Genomic DNA, 25,041 nt, shown 5'->3' with positions numbered 1-25,041 from the left:
CGGACTTAAAGGGATTGGACAGGATGGATGCTACAGTGTTGGATTGTGTGGGAAAGAATGAGATAGAATAGAACACAAGGTCATCTGATATGGTAGGATTGGTAAGGAATGCAACTGGATAGGGTTGGAAGGAGTGGGATAGATTCCTCTCCTTGACTCTCACATCCATGGTTGGCTTCCTCATTCACACAATACACAATAGACAAGGATAAGGTGCAATACACTCAAGTGGTATCCTGTTCTCAGCTTCAAGCTTCCCATGTATTCATATTTCCTGACAACTTGGATTGTGTTATTGGCAAATTAAAGTGATTCCGGGGTTGGTTTTCAGATTAAATCAGGTAGAGGCTAGCAGACGAGCATTGTCTAAGCGCACCTAATTTCTCTTTAATAACTGTTAAGATAAATGGTATGGGGAACTATTGATTGGTATCCTGGTTTTATAGTGAAGTGCTGCAAAGTTTCTGCATGTTTCAGCTCGTCTAGCTGCATTCGAGGGAATTTCCAGAGAAGTTCATAGCAGACAGACATCAAACACGTGAGTCATGAGAGTAAAATCTTTTAAGTGTGTGACGACAGAACAGATGTGTAGGTGCATTCATGTGTGTTTTGAGTATAGCTAATGTAGGTTTTACCCTGTTGAGTCCAATATAGACTCAAGAAAACTTTGGAACCGATTGAAAGGAGATGAGAGCAATCACTTCCATTCTGTGCTCAGGATGATTGGTGGTGGCAACCTGAAGTTAATTCAGGAGCTGAATATTGAAATTAAATCACTGAAAACATCTTACAGTCACAGCAGATGTCCCCAGTATTCATTACAACAAATTAGTTATCAAATTAGATTTTAATATCCATTTTGAATCAATTCAATTGACCCAAGTCTGATTTTCAGGTCTGTTTTCAAAGAGACCGTATGCGCCCAACCCTCTCTGCGGAACTGGAAAATCCACATTTTTCTCCTCAGTCATGATATCTGAGATTGTCTTCTTGTGTATTGTAATATGATGGGTGCAGGTCTGTGGCGGTGAATAAAGTATTCAGGCCCTGTGTCAAACTAAACACTATTCGAAAGTGAAAGAAGGAGTTGAATATGGTATGCAAGTGAAAATGTTTGTTCTGACTGGAAGCATTTTAAAATGTTTTGCGTAAAGTAATTTATTACTTATATCGAAGTCTATCGTCGACCAAGGAATTACAGCTTTGGCACAATTTACAGCGGCCTGTAACTGACACAAATAACTGACACATTACCACAATAGAGATGAGAAAGCTTATAAGAGTAAGCTATCTAATTAGAGCAGAGATCCAACAGAAACATCTAATTAAGAGGTAGTATTGCATGATGCATGATAATACTGCTTTGTCATTTGTTTTTTTTGGCTTGAGAACGAAATGTGTTGCAATGCCTGTCACTTGTAGCACTGTCCTCCACTGCTGAGCAGTTGAAAATGTGAAAGGTGGGAGGTGTTGCTCCAAAAAAAAGAGAGAGACTGGAAAGTGATTTTTGAAAACCAGAGACCTAAGCATCTGGAGAAGTAATTGTTGAGTCCTTGGTATTGATCAACAACTCAATCAAACCCCCCGCAGTTATATTATGGTCATTTTGTGCTATTTTTGGGCAGTGGAAATCTTACCTATTGCTTGCTTTATTCCTTTAGCACATAAGAATTCATAATGATGTCACCATGGCAACTTCACTGTTTCTTTTTGTCTCAAAACACTCAGAATATTTGGCATCTGCTCTCAGACTCATTACTCACACACCGCTGAGGGCAAATAGTTGAGAGTCACTGTAATGATGTTCCCTTTTCCATTTTCTTCCCACCCCCGTTTCTCATACCACTCTTCTTGATTTCCCTCTGACTTAACTCAAACATAACATGTGTGGCTTGTCTCATCTGTATTTCTGACACTTGAAACAAATGAATCTTGACAGGTCAAGTGTGAAGATGCACTTTGAAAGGCGTAGGTCAGCTTAGAGACAAGGAAAACAAGTCGTATAGTTGTGCAACAAAAGCTATCAGCCATAGAATACTAGAAGCCAAGGGTTCTTTCCTTTTGCAGTGTGACTTTACATATCAGTTTCTAGCGGGTCGTACATCATGCAATGCACGAAGATGCAGTCTGAGCTAATGGCCCACATTTATCCAGCTTCTCAGAATAGAAAAGCTGGTCTGGGATCACAGACGAGATCCCCTTGGAATCTCAGACATCCAGATCTTGAGGGCGAAACTGAAACAAAATCAGCGCCCCTACTCTGAAGCCCTTTATAAATACCGGCCCAAGCTGCCCTTTTGAGGTGTGAAAACATTTGCGGCCGTCTGCCCCGGAGACAACATGCCTACCGCAAACGAATGACACAGCAACAAGCCACGACACCCTGTCCTAAAACAGCCCTCCACCCCGGCAGTCCACCGCCAGCCTGGGAGGTCACCCGAATGCCAGTCATTCATTCGGGCCCCGGCATGTGTGCCCCCAGCAAATAGCTGTGCTCCTCTGCTGCTGAGCCGGCACATAGCATGTGATCTGATGGCTGGCTTTGGCCAGCGGCGTGATGGAAAGAGAGAGAGAGGGCTCTGTGTCTGCATGAGTTCAGCAGCTCTGAAAACCTAGCAGGGGCTTTCCGTGGTCCAAAAGCAATGAGGGGAATGTGGGATGGGGTGAGGGGTGGGGGGGGTGGGGGCGCGAGGTGGGGGGTGTATAAGGGTTCAGTGAGGGGTAAACAGAGGGGGTGAGCAGGTAGGTGGTGGAGGTACTAGGCTGAACAGGGAGGAGGTGATGGGACAAAGGAAACTGGGTAGAGTTTAATGCAAATCTTCAATTGTAAATGGAGGAAAAATGTAAAAAAAATGCATTATATTTTGCAGTATTGGTATAGATTTATGGCCTATAATGTAGATGTACTCATGTACTCACTACATATCAGGTTAGAATTACAAGGTAAGGCAGATAGAAGTGATGAGGGTGTTTACATTCACTCTTCTGGTAGAAATATTGGTCTATTTAACTTATTCAGGAGATGACTTTTGAATGTTAACTGGTAGTGTACAGTAGGTGTATATCATGCTGCCACAACTTGATAATATTAATGCTCACCTTGGATTATGGCACGAGGGATAGTAACATCATATCCTGTGTATTGATAAATGACACCTTCAACGCTAAGAGATAACAATCTCGTCAAATAGTCAACTCCCTCCACCAGGGCCTGTTTTTGTGCTTGGCTTGCAGTAGCCTACTATACAAATCAAACAATTTGTGATAACAAAGTGTTATCTGGGAAAAACCCATTATCTGACAGATGACTTCCAGCTCTGGTGTTACTACCAGTAACTGATGATTCAGCTGTGAGATATGTTAATGGTTGCAACTCAAGGCCTGGACGTGTCTGCTGATACACAAAGGCTGTATTGTGTTGACTAAAAGACGAGCATTGTCTTATTTTACACAGACAGTCTATTTTTAAGGCTGTGGGGGAATAAGCCAGGGGGAAAATGTCTATTCTGAGATGAATAGAATTCAAATGACCAATAATACCATCTGGGAGAATTTGAATTGCTTTTAAGTTAGAGAAATGAAAAGTCATATTATGCATTAACCCAGATAGATGAAGTGGGCCAGCTGTGTCTACATTATGCAGTTAATGCTCTAAGAAAATAGGCAGAATGAGTAATGTTGATGTTGATTGAATTCTATTACATCTTTCTCCCTTATCTCCTTGTTTATAATTTCTATCACTGATCCTCCATGACTTGACATTATAATTTGAGCAAAGAGATATTCTTCACCCAATTTACTAACTAAGCACAACTGACCCAAGCTTTGTTCTGCTGTGGGACATATGTCAAGAAGCATCATTACCCACTTATCCAGATAACTGTGAAAATGAATTATATACCTCTTGATGTTTTGAATAATCTGTCAAATTAAACTTGGCTATTAGTCTAATGGATGTAATACAGTTAAACAAATCAAATAATCTTTTTACTTATGAACAACACTTAAGAGGTTATTTTATGATAAACTTTAGAGTTATCTGGCTGAGTGATCCAGCTTCTTGAAACACATGGCCTCAGTTACATCAATTACTCACTTGATGTAACTGAGGCCCTACTGGAGCTGTGCTGGGAACAAGTCCATCACATGAAAAGAAATGATCTTGGCCATTGCCCAGTTTTCCAAATACATGCTAAGATAACCTTAGTATTAGCCTATACGATGTTAGCTGGAAGCCCAGCTCTGCAGTTTGGCTCATTCTGATGCAGAGATGTAGAGATGTGAAAGCCCCAGTCTGTAATTACAGTATGGGGATGTACAGTATGTTGAAACATTTGTCCCGGTTCTGTCTTTCAGGAAGTTATGATGCACTGAAGTGAACACATTTTTTTCACCGTCAGACTGACTGGCATACTATTTTAGGATTTAAAAGCTTTGTTTATGTTGCCAAAGTTTGTAAACTCTGAAGAAAAAACTGACATTAACAGGCTTAATTTTCCATGTTCAACTCAAACTCCTGAAGAATCTATGTGAAATTTATATGACCAAATAAGTTGCAGATTTGAGTATGAAAAAAGAGGGAAAAACCATGAGTTAAAAGTACCATAAAGAACTGCATTCTGGATTTATTGGCTATGCTATACCTGCATTATCACTGCCCAGTTCTGAGGAGAGCAGAGGAATGCTCAACATCTGCTAGCCTTCATTTCCCCTCATATAATTTTCACTCGGGACAGGGCAGTGATCACAGGCGATGCTGTTAGCGCTGGTGTCCCAAAGGAAGAATGCAAACACCCGAGAAGCGCTTCCAAGAATCCCCAGTTGAGGACCTTTCTGGAATGTCCTAACGAGCCTTCTCCGCTGTGTTTACAGTTCCAGACCGATGGCAACCCTGCAATCTGCCTGGCAGCGTATCATTATCTGGCCTCCTCGGGGGACAGCGAGAGAAAGAGAGAGAGAGAGAGAGTTGGAGTAGTTTTCTTCTTCTTAACTAGAGGTTTGGATGTTTGTCCTCAGATCTGACCATATAAACCCTTTAAAAAAAAAAGAGAGGAGACGACCACAGGCAGTGTCTTCATGAGTGTTTAATAAATTGCCAAATGCAGCAAACCGCTGTGTATTGGGGAGACGTCTAGACAAATAGTTAGATGCAGGGGAGTTGCTGTCTTGTCAAATTAATCTTGTTGTGTTGTGGTTACTCAGTGGTGTGGGCTCCTGACCACATGGTTAAGAAGAGACTGATTCATTGTAAAGCTGAGCAACGTGAGCATTGTTTTGTAAAGACTTCAGCCCTGTGATATATTACATACTAAGCATCACACAAGCCAGGAAAGAACAGTGGACTTGACATTTTACTAAAAGTGGAAACTTCAAGTCAGGATGGAGAAGAGAGTGAAAGGTTCTTGGCAAAAGGGGGAAAAGCATGTGACGCAGCTGTGTTGGTGGTGGTGGTGGTAGTGTGTGTGTGTGTGTGTGTGTGTGTGTGTGTGTTGGCAGTGCGCTCGCCCCCAGCCAACAGTATGTTCTGATCCACTTCAATGAGATCAGAAAAACAAATAAGGACCTGATTGACTTCAGACCGCTCTTACGTAACACTGGAATGTTGGAACTTGGCCGTTCCACTGTATCAAAAGTTGTGGAGAAAATAGAAGTTAAATAATTTAAATTGGTATGGCATTCTCTTCTCAAATGTGATGATATGTCTGTCTTGATGCATATGATGTATTATTGTATCAGATATATCGTGAAAGGAGGCTGCAAGGACACTCAACTGATTTTAGGGAGTGAATTACTACTCTAACCTACAAATCTTTGATCATAATCCATTGGAAAAAGCAAATAAAATTGTAGTTACTATGCTGAACAGGATTTCCAAAATTTACAGTATCTCAGGGCCATAAAATCATATTTGTACTATTATAAGAAGTCAGTAGTACAAATAACTAAGACCTTAGGCTCTGAAACCTCACACCAGAGCTAAGACAATGCACCCCCACCCCCCCAGTTTCCTGCCCATAACAATGGCATAAAGAGAGAGAGAGAGGGGGTCCTGACTGGAAGTAGTGCAGCCTTCACCCCCTCAGATACCCACAGACCAATGGTGGCCCAGCAGGAACACCCGCTGGAAAGCTGCCCGCAAATATTATGCTCATCTGAAGTGCCAAAAGCTGTGAAAAGAGGATGCCCAAACCGTGGGAATTTCACTTATCATACTTTTCCAAAGAATTCCACGTCTGTGACCAATAACATCGTAACAGGAAGAGGAGGAGTATGTGTGTGTGTGTGTGTGTGTGTGTGTGTGTGTGTGTGTGCGTGCGTGCGTGCGTGCGTGTGTGTGTGTGTGTGTGTTCAAGGAATGTTGCCTTGAGACTTCATAATGAATGACACATTGAGTGTATATGTGTGTGTGCCTCACTGCTATTTGCTTTTTTTTTTTATCTCGCTCACTCACCTCCCAAACATGGGACTATCATCTGAGAAACGTCTCAGTCTTCCAAAATAAACTCTAGATTATTTCTAAGCCTGATAACATGGTGTGAAATATACAGAGTCAGAGATTTGGGGGAAGCACACTGAGCGTCACACACACACACACACACACACACACACACACACACACACACACACATTGTCCTCTTGGATGTACAGCATATTTATTTCCAATAAATCAGTCAACACATATGCATTTTGTGCATTATAGTCTTTAGAGCAGCACCAGCCAAAGACGCACCCACAGCCCAAACATGGCCTTACACAACATATTAATAATAATTGTGATAATTTCTGTGACATTTCTAGTTTCTCACATCAGACAGGTGATGAGTCAGGATCAAAACTACAACATTGTAAATACATTGCACCACACCTATAGCCCACTGAACCACCCATACATATCTTATACAATATTTTTCACTCTCAGGGCACCAGTGCCTCTAAACCTAACCTACTAATATACCCTAAACTGCTTACTTTTAATACTGAAATGTGTGTCAGTGAGTCTCAGGGATGAGCTGAGCAAATCAAATTTCAAGTTTAATTTCCCATTAACATAAAAATGCAAGGGAATTCTTGATCACAAGCCTCAAATCATTCAGACAAAAAACACATAAGATAGAAGGTAAAGGACAAAGACGCATAAGAAACAAAATAAAAGCATGATAAAACATAAAACATATGCAGCAGTACATGCATTGTCGGCAAAGTGTGATAGTTGGTGGAGTTAGTAAAGTGCAGGAGCGCTACTTATTTAAAAACTGAGGGTAAAAAATTGTTTATAAGCCTATTTGCCAGATCACTTGTGGCTCTATAGGTAAATGTATTGATAAAGTGACTGTATTACATTATATTGTGAAGCACAGCTCATAAGACCAGGGAGAGGCAGCAAGGCAACAGAGAGAGAGAGAGAGTTTGCATAAGAAGAGAGATGTGCCAGGCCTGGTTTTGTATAAATACCACCTACATTAAGCACATTTTCTTCACGCTGTTGGTATCAAATATTTGTTTTGGAAATAGAGTGGCAGTGACCCTTTGAGCCAATGAGAAGGCTAGGTAATTTAGATTAACTTCTCTACATACACAAACATTCTCTTGTAGAGGGAAACACATCCTGTTATCATATGGTGATGGTTACTGGAGAATTATGCTTCACAAATGTTCAGTGAAATATGGATGACAGCGTTTCACTACATCAGCATCAGATGAGTGCCGCCTAGTGGTAAGAAGCTGTTTTCTTTTTTCTCTTTTTTTTGCCTTTTTCAGAAGAGAGTGAGCTCTTGGAATGTTTTATCCATTTTTCATGTGGTGTCTTGTTGTTACGGTACTAGGAAATAGAAGAAAGCTGTGTGATAGCATAGCATGAGTCAGGATCCAAACCCACGCACAGTAAAGGCAAAGATATATAGGCAACTTTTTTTTGATGCTGTAGCCATATTACCTTTAGACGGAATGTGAATGAGAAAAATCATCCAGGCTGATATAGGGGAAGAAATACTCATGGAAATATATAGTTTTGGTCATAAATTGTGACAGGCTATCAAGTGTAGTGGTGTGCACACACATTGCCGTTTACTGCCAGCTGATGCTAAAATTATTTATGGAACAAGATATTCTTTGTTTTGTTTTTTTGTTCTGTTTTTCTAGTTTCAAGAAGGATTCCAAGGAAACTGTTGCCTCTCTGTTGTTAGAGATGAAGCATAAGCCTGCAAGGAAAGAGCGGGCCCTCAAATATGCAGCCTGTTTCATGTACCATTAAGAAAGTGGGCTCATAAATAAACACAGAGACGCACACATGCAGATACACACACTGCAAGCAGCATGTTTCTCCTCCACTGTTTTGGGCCTGTAGGAGCAGGGAGCCATGGCAACCAAACACCGAGGGGAGAAAAATCTTTCTGCTGCCTGGCAGACCTCCATCGCTCTGGCAGTCATGCTAAAACTCTTGAATCCCATGAAAAAAACAACATTCCACATCTAAGTGATAGTCTTCAAGGAATTGCTGTTAAACAGAGGCATTTCTCAGCATGCATACCTCATCAAACTGAAACCATCTGGTGTATTGTGTGAATGTGAACTCTTCCCCAAATCGGGACAATGAGAGAGAGACACAGGGAAATCGTCTGTGTGAATGCATGTGGAAGTTTATATTGCATCTTGTATGTTATATACAGTACTGTGCAAAAGTCTTAGGCACCCTAGCTTTTTTATATAAAATGTATCTTTGATGTTTATTTGTTTTCTGCATTAGTGTGTCAGTAGACTGCTCTTTATAGTGCATTTCTTTGATATGGACAGAGAAACTTTTCATTTCATTATTTTTGAAAGCATCTTTGCTTTATGGATGATTTTTACATGTGCCTAAGACTTTTGCACAGCACTGTATGTGTTTTCCTTTGCATGTAAGTATGTATATGCGTCTGTTTATGTGCTGTTCTCCTGCTCTTATCTTACATTGGTGTGACTCCAGGAGGTGAGAGCCTGAGTATGTCCTCATCTGTTACTCTCCCCTCCAGTGTCACCTCCCCTGAAGGTATAAACATATTCACATTCACACACCCGCACACACGAACACACAACTAACATATAAAAACACATAAAGGTATCAGTGGATTACCAGGATCACAGTGGTGGAATGATGGCAAACATTGGTAAACGATGACCACAAGGATATAAAGTGTACACATCTCTGTTTGCTGGACAGTTCGCCACAGCCTGGCCTAATCAGAAATGTCCATGGCCCACTCCCAGCTCTCCCACATCAGCGCTGACCCCACGTCCTGCACAACAAGGTCCTGTTCAAACCAGGGGGAGGTATCAAGAGGAGTGGGAAGAAAATTAGGAGTCCCTCATGGGAAGCCAAAGACCTGGACAGCAGGAGGGGGTGAGGATGCATGGGAGGGAAGGATGGACAGAATAACTGAGAGGAGACACTCCCACTTTTCCAACATCCCTTTATTCAGAGAAGCATCATAAAAAAATCCCTGGGTGTGGTATGCAGACATTACTTACTTTAACAATCTGGGTCTGAGTTCTGAAAATTTTCTTATTTCAGTCAAAAGCATTTTGTAAATTAAACACATTTAGTGCAAGCTAGCTTTGTGATAAATTGGAGAGAAATCATCAAAATTGGCTTCTTGGAATTACAACTAAGATACTGCAGGCTATATTACTCATCTGTGCATGATGTGTGTATGCATAACAATATCAACAACCAAATCATTCAATCCAATTGTAGTTTCCTGCAGCAAATGCTATATTGACAGGCTGTATGGTAGAGCTTCTGTGAAAATAGAGTTCAATAGCCACATAACCACAACTAATGCATATTGACTACACGCTTCCTCTGTGCCAACTGTTTGAAACCTATTGTTTGAAAAGGTTATATTATTGTTTCACTTAAACTGAAGGACGCTTTGATGCCTACGCCCTAAGTGTATTTATTTATTTATTTAATCTCAATAAAGAAATTGGCTTGGCTTGGCTGTATATATTCAGCAGGCTATTTAATTTTAATCAGGTATATTCATTTCACCAATGCATTATTCAAAATGTTCAAAAATTATCAAAATGTTTGTGCAGTAGTACATGCTCCATTGTTTGTCACTGGTAGTATCCTTGACAGTCTGGAAGAGGCCTGGAGATGTTGTGGAAAGCCCACTGCAAGATCCCATCAATGGAGCCCTGCTGAGATAGAAAAGAGCAGAAACAGCAGGTATTAGTATACAATTTGACTAACCACTTGTCCCAATTGTCAGTTTGTACCAAAACTGATAATGACCATACTGTCAAAATCATGGCCTCAAGAACAAGTATGACATCACAAGTCCATCTAACATTGCTAGATTTAGATTGCAGTTTTATATATAAGTTATATTTAACTTTGGCTGAACGCTGTCACTTTTCAGGACATACATACTCTCCATTCAAAGTTCAGGATTTTTTTTTAAATGGCTTGCCTAGTTAAATAAAAGTTAAAAGTTAGTTAGAGACCAGGATAAAGGACTTTCAGTCTCAGTAATTTCAAACAGGCAAAATTGAAGAGTGTGCTCCGAGAGACAGAATTAAATAATATTTCCTGTATCCTTGATTTTAGATATGTTACAATTATATTTTTAAGATGATTTTGGACTCCTAATTGAATTGAATTGCCTGACAATTTCTAGAAATAGCCATTAGTATTATTAATATAATAGTATTTTGTCGTTATACGTTTGTTTCTTATAGTATTCCCCATGTATGCCCATCCCCATGATTCTTATCACGTTTAGAATAGCAAGCCGTAAAGCTATACCTCGAAGCTGTGTTTTACCATAGGAACTCATCACCTCTTTGGGTGACAAGACGTAGCCATTTTGTGTCTGATGTAGCTGGCTATATTGATGCCATGCCTACATCTGTGGTGTCGATATACAACTAAGCCCTGCTCACCTCTCCCAGAATGGAGTCTAATTCATCCTTGTGGAGCATGGGCTCAGGGAGAGAGGAGGTCTGCTCATGACTGTGTGCATTTTGAACCACCTGGGGGAGCTGGGAGGGAACCCACACACACACACACACACACACATGCACGCACAAGGTTGGATGAAATACTGAGTCCAGAGATACATCTGGAGACAATAAATTCAGTGATACATATTCAGAATAATCCCGGATAACAAAGGTGCACATATTCTCTGTAAACATACACACAATATTCAAACTCACCTAGAATTGTCACACACAAGCATAAAGGTAAACACATACATGCAGATGAGCACACACACCTGTACGCCTCTGGATTCAGCCTCCTTCTCTGCAGAGTTGCCCCAGGGCCTGGAGCAGGAGGAGCACATGGATCTCCCCCTACAAAACATAGGAATACTGTGAGTGAGTGAGGTTGTTTTCTGTGGCGTACAACATCGCCAATCAATATTTGATACGCAAAGCACTCAAGAACATTACAGAGTGACCAGAGGTTCTTAACCTTTTTCAGATGGGGACCTAAACTGATTAACTTTAATCTTGCTCTGGGACCCAGGCTCTTAAACCATGCTAGCTACTATCAGAAGATCTTCTTGGACACGCTGTTTAGATTATGTGACTCTTAAACTCACTCTTAAATATGACTCTTAAACTCACCAATGGAAAACATTACAAATATCACTGGTTCAAGGGAATTGGCTGGTATTATAATGTTATGATAATATAATGCTCATTCTGCTGAAAAATGGTAGAGGAAACCTGCTGTGCATCATTAATTCCCCATCAACATACAGAGGCACTACAGATTACTCAGATTACTCAGATTACTCAGCACCACTCATTTGGTGCTGCTGTTACAAGAGATCATCAGAGGGATTCGGTGTGTTCACTGGGAGCCATTTTGTAAAAGAGCATTATTGATCCTCTTCTATAATATACATTGTATACCCTGCTGTTAGGGTCCATTATGATCCATTAGTAACCATTAGCTAGATAATGATCACACCCTTAATGCACACAGTTGATCAATACTCACATGGAAACGAAGCCACAGAAAGCACTTCACAAATGGGAATGTATGTACAATACAGAGTCCAAACACTAATGTATAGTGTAATGCATGGCTCAGGTTAGGATGAGGCAGAGATTGGGGTTTGTCAAAGTGTCTGTATTTCCCATAAGCTTCACTGTGTATACTGTTGACCTCATCAACTTATATGAAGATGTCTTAGTTTTAGAGAAGTCCGCAGCAGCTGCTACTGTTACGATAAGAGATAAGGGGAAGTCTTACTTGGAGAAGTGGCAGTGCAGGTGGTAGCTCTGTAAGCACTGGAGACAGTGTGTCAGGTCTCCTCCAGCAAGGTGGCAAACACCACACACCTCCCTCACACTGACCACCTCCCCACCTGAGCACTGGTTACACACATATGCACATACAGATCACAACAAAATAAACACTTTATACATATAGCAAGTAGTAATGATGTAAGAAAACAAAACATTACAGGTGCAAAAGGAGAAAATACAACTAATACACCACAGAGTACATGGAGTTCATTTGTCATTCTGCAAGTAGTAATGACAACATGAGAAGGCGCAAACGAGATGAAATGAAAACTTCCCCAAGCATCACAGCAACAACTCTTTACCTGGTTTCTGGCACTGGGGCCGTTCTTAGCTGCCGTGACACTGGAGAGAGAGGAGGAGGACAGCGAGGAGTAGAAGGAGATGTCTATGGCGGAGTTACTGGAGCTCGTGTTTGTTTGCTGAGGCTGAGGCATGAGCGGCTGGGATGGAAAATGCAATGGCTGTGGTCAGTGTTAGAAAGTGCAGAGCATCAGTGTCCTGCAAAACCTTGTATTCCTAAAAACTAAGCTTTTCTGGCTTGATCCCCATGCAGCTGGGACATTTTACAATGTAGTTTTTTCAACTTTATAAAGGTGGGGAGCAATGTCAGCTGTCAATTTCACTTAAAATAGCTAAACAATTGAAATATGAGGATTTTGCAAGATTCAGATGATAAGTAGCATCGTCATTTAAGTATTATACATTCACAGCATTTTGTGTTTTTCTCATCTTTGTAACTATGGGATCTCAATAAGCTACTTATAAATCATCAGGAAACTTTCATCAAAATAGCACTTATGATCCACTAGAATTTGCTTGTGGCTGGCAGGGACAATTACCAAATATCACTATGTTATCTATGAAGATATGAAGTCTGTATAAATTTCTAGTAGAATCAAGCAATTTTCCCTCAGATACTTACTTGTAAAGGTAGCTGGGGTTTCTCCTTTTTCACTCGGTTGCCATGGCACCACTGACATCGCCATGAACCACTGCAGATTTGACATTGAGATTGACACCAACATTTTCAAAATAAGACTTGAAATAACACAAAAGGTCCCCGGATGCACACATGCTAATATATTGACCAATTACATACATTAAACTGGATTCAGGTGTGAAACTTATAATGTATCGTTTAACAATCAATCATTTTTTCATCACATTTATATGTGTGTATTCAGGGGCATCACAGCCTGTGTATCCACCACAGACTTCTATAATGAATTACTATGCTGGGCTTGTATTATAGACAGCATCAGCCTCAGTGATAAACGTCCAGAGTGACAAACAATGGTAAACTGTATTGATTTAAAGTCAGCCTTGCACCTTGGTATGCATGCGAGTGGAGGGTCAAGGCAGGCCAGATGAAAGGCTCTGGGACAGCCGTCACAGCATATGAGCTCCCCTCCGTCCTTACACACCGCACACTCATCATCATTAGAATGAACCTGCACACACACACACACACACACACACACACAGAGTTAAGATAATAGAGCTCCCAGCCTTATGTATGACTCATATGGTTGCGAATCAGTGGATCCTGTGACCTCTGTCCTGCTGGTGTTTGTCTCCCCCCTGTGGTGAAACATGGTCTTAGCTGCTTTGGACATGGTTCCACTTGTCTCCTCTGATGGACCAGAGGAGTAATACTCCCCACCGACTTCAGTGCACTTTTTGGCACTCCCTGTTGAATGACAAACACATTCAAAATGACACCACACCACTTGAATACACTTCTAGGACTTTCTGATGCAAAATAATCTCTTCACAACTCTCATATCCCAACTTAAACGATGCAAATGTAAACAAACGGTTTACATTTTCAAAATAAATTCAATACTTATGTTTAGATGTCAGCCAGTAGTTTATTTTCATAAAGTGCAATTGCTAATTCCCATAAGCTTTGCCAGCACTGCAGTCACTATGCACCAAATGCAGATATTGAGAAAGATTTGTTGCCACTGTGACGCATTTTAGGATTGTGCTTTCAGCAGCTTTTTTCTCTCCAATATTTTTCTCACAGTACTTGCCACCAGAACATGCATTGTTCAAATTTAACAGACAAAACAGCAATATCCACTGATTTCCTCTCAGTTGGCGCTTAAAAGGGAATATGACTCAATAAAAAAATTAACATATGGTGTTAGTGAAAGTGAACAACTCCCTCCCAAAGGCAGAAACCTGAGAAGGAAGACTTTCACCCCACGGCTTACCATCAGAGCCAAACACCTGCTTGATAAGGATCTCCTCTCTGGCTTCATGGCTGACTGGCAGCTCAGTGGAGGAGGACAGAGTGACTGCTGTCTGGACTGACGAGCACACCGCCTTCACACCTAGGGCACAATAATGGTCAAAAGTGTTGACAGTACAAAAACAATGTTTCAGGCTTTCTTTTGTTACAATTGGTTAGACTAGTAATTACCATTTCCAGATGGTAGTTGAGGGACTGGAGCTTCACTCTTCACTCTGTATAACTTCACCTTACCCCCTGCAGCAAAGACACCACAACACATTTTGTAATTATCAAAAAGAGTCAAAACAACAGAGTTTGATTCCACAGATATAGATATCATAGAAGCATCACTTTTTACTGAATACAAAGCCAAAAAACATGAACCACTCCAGTGCTGCACTGTCCCAAAATGAATTGTGAATGAATTTTGTTCTTTTCTCAACCACCAGAAAGTGCAAGAATAGATCTGAATACCAGTCAAATTCTGTGTTACCGCATTCATATTCAGCTCTACATACTGTTTGAAAACAAATAGGATGCAATGGCTGCTGTAGTATTATCGGAGGACAGAGATGGCTGCCACTGCGCAGGCATCTGTAATGAGAGATAACCTGGTGGATTGTTGGTCTTAGCATGGTACTGGGAATGGTGATGGTGGGAGGATGTCTGACTGTCGTCCCGGCTCCTCTTCTTGCTGTGAGGTGGTTTGGAGCCTCCTGGGGACCTCTTCCCACTTCTGGAGCCCTCCGAATCTCTTCCTGTCAGAAAGTGGCAACAATAACACAGGTTGCAAGCTCCCCAAATTTTAGGTTATGATAGAGATACTGTAGTTTAAAGGAGCAAAAAATTCCACATCAGACCAAATGATCAAATCCAATATTATTAATTGTTTGGAAATGTCACATAGCATTTCATATAACAGGTGTGTACTAAATTTCAATCTGTACTTGAACTCACTCTATTACAGTTTCTATTGTTATACCGCACAGCCTTCTGTTTTTGTTTCCAAACATAATAACCTAAGATGAGTAGTGCTTGATTTTACAGTAAATGTTCATGTCTATGATCGGTTTAGCCAAGAATGAATGATTTGAACTAGTAATATAAATATAGGGCTATGTATTATGTATATACAAGTGAAATCTGGAAAATATTATTGTGAACAGTAGATAGATAGATAGATAGATAGATATAGATAGATAGATAGATAGATAGATAGATAGATAGATAGATAGATAGATAGATAGATAGATAGATACATACATACATACATACATACATACATACATACATACATACATACATACATACATACATAGACAATTTTGACAAATAGATGTATAAAGTATTGTCATCATTACTTGAGCATTCCTTAACATTTGATCGTTGCAGGTTAGTGAGCAGGGCCTGCAGCTTGGGGTAGCTGTCCAGGTTGTAGTCTTTGGTCAAGCTGCTCCAGAAGGCCTGGATAGTGGATCTGCTCTGCTCCAGGACCCAGGACAGCAGGGAGTACATGGCCTTGTGGATCCCTTCTTTACCTTCCCTCTCCAGAGTGTCCTAAACATCCACACAAACAATGAGAGGTAAAACATATAAATAAAAACGTGATGATTTAAATAGACATTTCACAGGGTTTGGTAAAGCTGATGATCCATAAGAAACTTTTTGAGACAGTGGAGATTAATAATATTGTCTCCAACTGGGATAGTGATTAATCAAATCAGTGTGAATAACCTTGTTAACCATGTTTCATGACAAAAAGTGTCGGTCATATTTATCAACAAAATTTCCCATCACATATCTCAGTAGGATTCCTGTGTATGATGTATATGCGTACAAATGTGTTCATGATTAAAATAGATAAATAGGTTGGCTACAGGGTAAAAAAAAATACTTTTATACAAATGTAGATTTATCTGGAACAAGCAGACAAAAAACTGGTCATATTTCGCCAGACTGAGTAAGCAATATTTATCAGAAAAATATGAATAGCATCAATCGAACATTGATGTTGATGGCAAACTAAGTTCTTAACCTGTTTCCATAGTAGTTTTTTCCACTGCTCACCTTCAGTAGTTGGTCAGTGATGATGTTTTTGTCAGCCAGCCCATAGACCAGAGGGAAAGGGTCATCCACAGCCATGGCAATGTCGGTACGCAGCTCCCTCAGCTGGGCACGATGGTTTGTGTCCCTAACAGCCTCGACTCTGGACATGATATGCTGTCAGTGTGTGTAATGTATGTAGAGCATGCGAGATGTGCAGTTCAAATGAGATCCAATGTGATCTCGCTTTTATGTGTTATGTAGTATTGTTATTTAGCCCTGATTTGGAGAGGTGTAACAAGAGGATCTGAGATCATACATGTGGCATTTTGGATCGAAGAGGTGTGTCCTCCTCATGGAAGGAAATATGGTACAGGTGCACTGTTTCATGCAGACTGTCGGATATCTTGAATAATTTGTGTTCAAAACATAATCTTTCATGTCTAGTTTCATACAATCCAGTGTTTTCTGGTTTTAATGCACGCACACAGACACACACACACCTGCACACCCACACACACAAATAATCACACGCCCAACAACTACTACAATAATGGCACCACTATTGACCGCAGCCAAGACCTTTGGAAAGTCCATGGTGAAGAGTTTAAAGAATCAAGGCCCCCTTGTCTCTCTGGAGTTCATCTGTCCACTAAGTGCACTAACTGCCTCCATCTACCTGTCCCCAGAGGGATCGAATGAAGCGCTGTCTATCTAGGGGAATACCTGTGCTATCACATGAGGAGTGCTGAGTACAAGTGACCCGACACATTGCAGTGACAGTTGGCTTCTTAAAAGGTGCTTTCCACTTCAACTTCCCCTTAACTATCAGGTTTGCCTGTCAGAAACACTGACTCACAATGGGGACCGCATGATTAGGAAGATAATTATGATTCTGCAATAGATTGGAGGGAATTATATTGTTAACACTGTGTGTGAAATGTGCTGTGTGAAGTGTGATGAAGTAAGACATCTGCAACTGGAACTGCATGTAAACCTGCTGGTATAAGATCAAACTAGAACCTGCTCTTTTCTATCTTGCTTTCTCAATGGCAAAATGCTGCAATGTTGATGTCAGTTACACTGTATGAAGAATAATATTCTGCATAACCTTCACAGCATGTATTCAAGCAGTAAAAAAGGAATAAAATCCTAGACAACATTCAATAGAGTAGACCATTTTGCTACCAGTTAAGTGTTGATGGGTAGGAGAGTGAAGCCCTTTAATCTGTAATTTATTAATCATTAAACATTATTACATTATTCATACTGGTGAACAAGGACCACTTCTACAGAGGGACGTTCACAACATACATATTACATTATTATATACAGTGCAGTGCATTACAGTGGATCGTTATATGTGTAGTACCGGGATGGAGGGATGGGGAGGTTGGAAGAGAGGAAGGAGGGAGAGAGGGAAGGAAGGAGGGAGGGAGGAAAGGAAAGGAGTGGTTGGAGGGAGGGGAGTTGTGATAGTAAGTTGTTCTTTTTATTACTTCTTTTTTTTTAACCACAGTACAGTTTGTTCTATAAAAGTTAAACCCATAGAGAGATAGAGTGCCACATTTTCACAGCTACTGTTAGGTGAACCTACTGTAAGTTGACTCTTGTGGGAATATCAAATGAGATACGTTTGTCATGAGATGCTATAGAGAGATGCTATAAAACATTCTAAGATAGTCAACCTCCTTCCTGGGTGGGAAGACCCTGGAGGGCAGCCAAAGGTCAAAGGTCAAAGATCAGATCAGCGTGCATGCGTGCTGCAGACATTCAGACGTGTTCGGCCATCTTGAAAATGGCTGACCCCACTATTTCTCCTTTTATGGTTAGGCATCATTTTTGGTGCTTTCCCTTTTTATATATAAAAAATACAAAACATAACAGCGAAAAGAATTCCGTTTGTTGTCCCATTTTTCTCCCTTTTTCATTTTTCCAAAACTCTTTTTTGTTAGTTTTCATTTAGTTTGATGTTTCTTTTTTTCTTTTTTCCTCCGGTCACTTACATATTGACAAAGTATACAATATTTTACAACTGAACAAGACTGAAAGATAACATTTGATTTGTCCAATCAGATACAAGGCCCAGATCCCATATCCAATTAGAGAAGTCAACTGGAAGCTAACCAGTAGTAAGCAACACAACAAGCCTATGGTGTGAAGGGAGCTGTCCAATAGCAGCTCTGCATTAACATGAGCACCCGCCCTCGGGGACAGTAGGTTCTGCTGGTTTGTCCAGCTTGATGTCAATCACTGGGAATTGTCCAGTTAAGGAAAACATAGCTGGGTGAGAACAAGTCAAATATGATTTGGCTTCACATCTATTGTAAAAACAAATCAACTTGTAAAAACTTACAAAATACATTGAAACAGCTTTTAATTCATTCCCTATTTTTTTCTTTTGCCATTTGTTTCTCTCTCTCTCTCTCTCTCTCTCTCTCTCTCTCACACACACACACACACACACACACACACACACACACACACACACCAAATGCATCCATCCTCCATCACAGCTCCTCAGCTCTTGTCACTACCCAGACAGCCACTATGTGGTGCTACACCAATCTGTACATCCACACTACTATCCTGACTCAATACATTTCTTATGTATTGAGCACAAAAGGTCTAATGGCTGGTGCCTCAGTAGACAGTAGGCTGGGCCAACTGTTTGTACGAGTGCCAGCAACCACTACAAGATTAAAAAAGCTGCCTTTCTCTCGGTTGTTTGGCAGCCTTGGCTGTCGGCACAGTGAGTCACAGCGGCTGTAAAGGATACTGCCTTCAGGATTTGCATCGTCCAAGCTTTCCATTCCAGGTAAGGCTGCTGCAACACGACGAAACAGCTAGAAAGAGAGAGAAAGAGGGGAGGTGGGGAGGGAGAGATAGAGTTAGGGATCAGGAGGGGAGTGGGAGAAGAGAGAAAGAGAGAGGGAGAGGGAAGTAGGGAGCAGGTGGGAAAGGAAGCATGTAGGAAGGAATGCAAGAGACACAGAGAGAAAGAGAACAGAAAGAGTAGGAGGATTAAAGAGTAATATTCACTGTTATCACAATGTGACATATTTACGCACAAAAAAAATGCAATCTTCAACAGTGATACATTGATGACTTGATCACCTTGGGTTATATCTAAAGGAAGACAGGGACACGGGACTGGCAGAAAGTCTGAGAGCAACTGACGGCCAAAATGTTGTGAAATATGGTGAAACTGCAGGGATCACCTGTTTGACATTGCAGCCTGTCTTGGCACTGGTCTCGATGAACATGACGTTCAGTTTCTTTGGCTCTCTGCTCTCCTTCCTCGATCGTGATTTGCCTGTGGGGGAAAAACCGCGCCAGACTCAGCGTTTTAGACGTCAAAGGCTAAGAGAATCAATACCGACATGACGCTGTAATAGCTTTCTACTCAGTGATCAAAATGGCTTCATGTCACGTCACACTACACAAGGTTAGACAATACATGAATGTTTTTGATATCTATTGTACAGTACATGAAGGATGTCAAATGCACTCACCTCTTCTCCTCCAGATCTGTCTTGTTGCCCACTAGCATGATGATGACATCACTTCCTCTCTCTGTCCTGACATCATCAATCCATTTGCAGGTCTGCTGGAATGAGTTCACATCTGTGGAGGCCAGACCCTTGTTTATATATAATACTTTTTAGCAGATAACAAAATATATTTACAATTTGGGAGATAGATAGATAGATAGATAGATAGATAGATAGATAGACAGATAGATTAAAATGCAGGTTGCTGCTCACTTGTAATGTCATAGACAACCACAGCTACTGTAGAGTCTCGTATGTAGCTGGGGATGAGGCTCCTGAAACGCTCCTGTCCAGCAGTATCCCACAGCTGCAGCCTTACCTGCACACAAACACGCACACACACACGCACCTTCAACAGCTGTTTCACTGTTAACCATCATACTACACGTAGACTATACAGATCTAAAGCCTTGCCAGCACACATCCAAAGGGATAAGCCAAAATCAGCTTGTATGCAGGCTGACAGGGCATAAAGGAAATATCCTGACAAAGAAATTGTATAAATACTAGCTAAAGTAGATGATCCAGTAAAAGGCTTTGACTTCTTAGGGCTCAAAAAGCCACAGTACCAAAGCCGTTACTACCAGAAATAACCTTATGATAATCTGGTTAGTCTGTGAAGAGAGCAGTAATTAAGCAAATCAAATCAAAGATTAGTCAAAACAGAGAGGGGAGAAATGGGGCATTTCTTACTTGGGATGAAGTAAAATAAAACACACTACTAAAATGAGACTACAAACGCAATACTTTGTCGATAGATATGTGTCTACATGTCAATTAAATGACAACCAAGGCTCCCTACTGTTCGGTCTTCCAGGTACATCGTCTTTGATAGGAAGTCAATCCCGATGGTTGCCTGCGGTACAAAAAGAACAAGAGAGAAAAACATCAGCAATACCCAGACCCTAAAAGCAAAATGTCTCCCTGTATCATCAGTTGTTCCCAACAGAGAGTGACCATTGTTTAAGTGGAGGAAAACACAAAAAGCTGTTAAGAAAAAAGAGCCAATACGCACAGAAATTGAATCAGACTGAAAAACTAATTTAATTTGTATTGCCCTCAGGACTCAATCATTCAGACTTGTTATGTACCTAGCTTCTGCGAAAAGCAAGGGAGAGAATAAACTGCATTCTCTTTCTAAGAATTTAATATCCCTACAACATTTCCTTGTGATAATGCCGCAATTGCATTGACAATATTCAACTTAGAGCATCATTGTGACAGAGTTATTTCATATGGAGTCTTAATCAGTGACAAAGCATTAAACTTGAACATTTCTTTCCATTAAATGATTATATTCTGTGTATCAAGTGGTGTTTTTTTTTTTGCCAAAAGCACTCAGTTGCTATTATTCAGTTGTTATTCAGTCAGAGATATGAGATATGTCAGACAGAGATATGTCATAGTATGCTTAATATATTGTTAGCCTACAGAATATGATTAGTCCCATTAGGCTATTTATTCTGTAAAATGTAAGATTGAGGATGGTGGTTAGAGAAATCATTGTTTACATTAATATTTTCAATAAATTATGGCTTTAATCAAGGGAAGGTGGTTACAATATAGAGTCTATATGGGGAGTACTACCCTCCATCAGTTCTCAAATGGCTGATCATATCTGTAATCAATTCATGCATTAAATTCTTGTCAAGGTGTTTCTATTTTTGATTCTGTTTCTCTGGTTCTGGTTGTGGTTCCGATTGGAGGCTCACCTGATATGTGTTGTCGAAGCTGTCGTACATGAACCTAGTGATCAGAGATGTTTTCCCCACTGGAACAGAACACATGGATGTTGAATTTTAGTTCAGTTTTGCTTCAGTCCAGATCAACAGACAATCTCCAAACACATGGATAGACAAATTCCTGAATGAAATCACCATGATGATGCAAAAAAAGGCAGAGAGACGTATTTTCATTGTGTTCCTTGGTGTGACAAAATCATAATAAATGCCGGTCAAGAACATGCAATCCATCTCTCTTTCTCCATCCACTGCTATATGACGAATATGAAGAAATCCATAGCAGCAAGCAATACCAATAATGGCAAATGACTAAGCAAGTAAGCTTGATATATCAAATGTTATAACTTGAATAACTGTGAGAGAAGCTGACTGTAAGAAAAAAATGTTATTGGTCAGTGCAAAGCAAAAGGAAAACAGAGATTCTGTCCAAAAACAATCCATAATGACCTGGACCGCACACGGCCAAGCTTCAACTCTTCACTACATCAGTTTTGATCATCAGATGCAAGACAATTTTAGATATTTACCAAGTCAGTTTTCATAAGAAGTAGGATGCTGATTTCTCCACCATGAGGATCAAGGTGAACCTGACCAGCACCATTTTTACTTGCATCACACCCAGCACAATTTTTGTAGCCATTTTTGAATCAGATCTACACAGAAGCAAGTAAAGGACTTCTCCACCAGGCCCCAGGCAGTCAAGCAGAGTCCCCTATGCAGACAGCAGTAGTTTGAAGGCTGTGTCTGCTGCCAATGGGCAGTGGCCACACTAGGCCTCGCTTCAGCACCACGGACAGCAACATTGCAGCATCCGCCTGTGAGGACAGCCAGAGCCACAACGCCTATGCCAACATAACAATACACAGGGATGCTTCTGTACCAGTCGACAATAGCCTACACCATAGACAGGCAGCAGGCACACACACACACACACACACACACACACACACACACACACAAACACACCTACACACACACACACACACAAGCATCACAATATGACACAAGCAGCATTTAGGCAGTTGTCAAAAGCCTGCTAGGCCCAATTATTTTTATTCTCCATTTGCCTTCGTTGCTATATTTTATCAGTGAAGGATATGGGAACCTCTGCTGCCACTATAGATGTCTGATGTCTGAACACGTATTCAGACAGCTTTATAGCGCTAAACCATTATCGATCAGTCCCCCTGAATTTGTGCCATCAGATCAAACCACATACATAGTCATTGTCCCCTGAATAGATGGATTATTGAATAGGAATATAATGTTATGGCACTGTCAAGCCGTTTTTATCTCATTATTTATGGGACCGAACCGCGGAGACTGCGAGGTTTAGGAATGCTACAGACATCGCCAACCTAGGGTGTGTCCCGAACTGACACATGGGGAATGTTTATTATCCTCTGTTAAAAACGCATGGTGAAAAATCACACGTTGAAATGTAACGTAATGAAGCATTAGTAAAGTCGACATTCAATGATGTAACTGAAATAAAGCCGTTATCTTGAAACAGACTGAGCATATTTGTCGGTCACTGCAGCACATCAAAACATCCGAATTCATATCGCCTACTATGATGTAAAACTATGACAATTTGCGACAAATAGATCTCCCTAAAGGATATTCAATACAATTACGCTTTATTTATGAGTGATCACAGAGGATATATTTAATTCAAGGCGATTCGTGTTGCAATTTATATGCGTGCTTTTTTTTTTTTTTTCACGGCTAATCAAATTTCCTACAGGCACAGACTGTGCCATGAGCCACATGGGCGTGAAATATGTACAGGCCAGCAAGCACATTCATTCGATTCAGTTAAAACTTTAAAAATCAACAACGATTACAGACATGGCCTTCAAGATATACGCATGTTTGGCATGGGGGAGGATAACCGAACCTCCCCAAGACCTGACTCACCGCTCTGCTCTCCTAAAAATACGAGTTTAAATTTCCTCAGAGGGTTCCCCAAATCTCCTCCGGCTGACATGGTTGCAGATATAGAGCTCTACTTGGATTATTTTATGTATTCGTAATACTCTGCGTTTCCTCCGTTGTGGGTGCGCAGGGGGATACTCCTCTCCTCATAGAATGATGGGAATGCAGTTCAGCATCCTCCTGTCAATTTAGGGAGCTTGTGCGCCTGCGCGACCTCACCTATTTCATTCCCTCACCTTTCCATCGGACTCAAATCCACGCTTTGAGACATATGATTTTTTTTAATACAAATGTCCAATAAAAACATATATGACAGTAAAAAGGGCACACTGTGACCTCCAGATGGGGATCATCATAAGGGAAACTATCAAGATGTAGCCTACACTATGAATTTAGATCACAAAGTATGTCGCCCTAAAAACTTGGTAGATTCCACAAATAAAAAGGTGGGTAAACTGAGTTTAGGTGGATTTACCCTCCACTACATCCCTGATGACATACGTTTTTATGTGTCAAATCTCAAAATATTTGAGTCAGCCATGAAGTGTATTATTTTTAAAAGATTGGAAAAATAGCAATTCTAATCATTATGGTAGAAAACAATACAGAGGCAATTTTTTAAAAATCTTTTTTATATGTGCACATAAACTATACTCTCTAAACTACAATGGGTAACCAACAATACATTATAGTCAGTTTTCATAGTTACAGCATGGTGCTTATTGTGCTATTCTGACCCTTTGTTTTGCACATTTTCATTTTGACTCCTCCTGTTCAGGGAGAGAGAGACTGAGAGGCTCTTTCTCCAGTGTGAGTCCAGGTGTGTGTTTTATCCTCCAGCCAGTCAAAGAAATCAGAGCCATCTCCACAGCCATTAAGCCCATTTGCAGACCAAAGAAGCTGACGTGAAGGAATAGATAGATAGGAATAGCTTGTTGCAGCAGTCAAAACAAACAACTCCAAATATGACAATTTGTTGATTAAATATTTTTTTCATAAAACTGAGCAACCTGGAATCATGTCACTGAATACACATACACACACACACACACACACACACACACACACACACACACACACACACACACACACACACACACAGTGGCTACCTGTTCCTCAGCTTGTCTAGGTCATAGTAGCTGCAGGCTCCTGGTTTGTGCCTGCATGCCTGTTTCCTCCACCACACACAAGAGTAGTCAAAGATGCTCCCAAACAATACCGA

The 25,041-nt window shown here is 40.7% G+C and overlaps 1 protein-coding gene and 1 pseudogene across 1 annotated transcript; both read right to left on the bottom strand.

Annotated features, from left to right (window-relative positions):
* Positions 1–10,095: 10,095 nt before the first annotated feature.
* Positions 10,096–16,756, bottom strand: aire (autoimmune regulator). Its single transcript, XM_071520806.1, has 13 exons — positions 16,610–16,756; positions 15,904–16,099; positions 15,154–15,300; positions 14,732–14,797; positions 14,523–14,642; positions 13,857–13,993; positions 13,633–13,754; positions 13,226–13,295; positions 12,606–12,743; positions 12,248–12,369; positions 11,259–11,337; positions 10,924–11,022; positions 10,096–10,179 (listed from the first exon to the last, which is right to left on the bottom strand). Exons 1-13 carry the CDS (start codon positions 16,754–16,756, stop codon positions 10,096–10,098), a joined length of 1,527 nt encoding a protein of 508 aa, XP_071376907.1.
* A 1,977-nt stretch (positions 16,757–18,733) lies between these two features.
* LOC139645160 (ras-related protein Rab-6B-like) lies at positions 18,734–23,871 on the bottom strand (annotated as a pseudogene).
* Between the last annotated feature and the right edge of the window lie 1,170 nt (positions 23,872–25,041).

This window comes from Centroberyx affinis, unplaced genomic scaffold (genome assembly GCF_046629955.1).
Source record: "Centroberyx affinis isolate AG114_WGS23_722 - 3 ecotype Tasmania unplaced genomic scaffold, CSIRO-AGI_Caff_v1 ptg000826l_1, whole genome shotgun sequence".
Taxonomy (NCBI): domain Eukaryota; kingdom Metazoa; phylum Chordata; class Actinopteri; order Beryciformes; family Berycidae; genus Centroberyx; species Centroberyx affinis.
The sequence above is the reverse complement of the archived record's forward strand: the minus strand, read 5'-3'. Positions and strand labels throughout refer to the sequence as shown.

Bases quoted from the DNA above. Each gene is read 5' to 3' on its own strand.
- aire (XM_071520806.1), bottom strand. From the start codon at position 16,756: ATGTCCAGAGTCGAGGCTGTTAGGGACACAAACCATCGTGCCCAGCTG. The intron at 13,296-13,632 runs GTGCAAGGCTGA...TCAAATCTGCAG, and splicing joins CCACTCGCATGCATACCAAG to TGGTTCATGGCGATGTCAGT. The intron at 10,180-10,923 runs GTGAGCAGGGCT...TTTCTATCTCAG, and splicing joins TAGACTCCATTCTGGGAGAG to CAGGGCTCCATTGATGGGAT.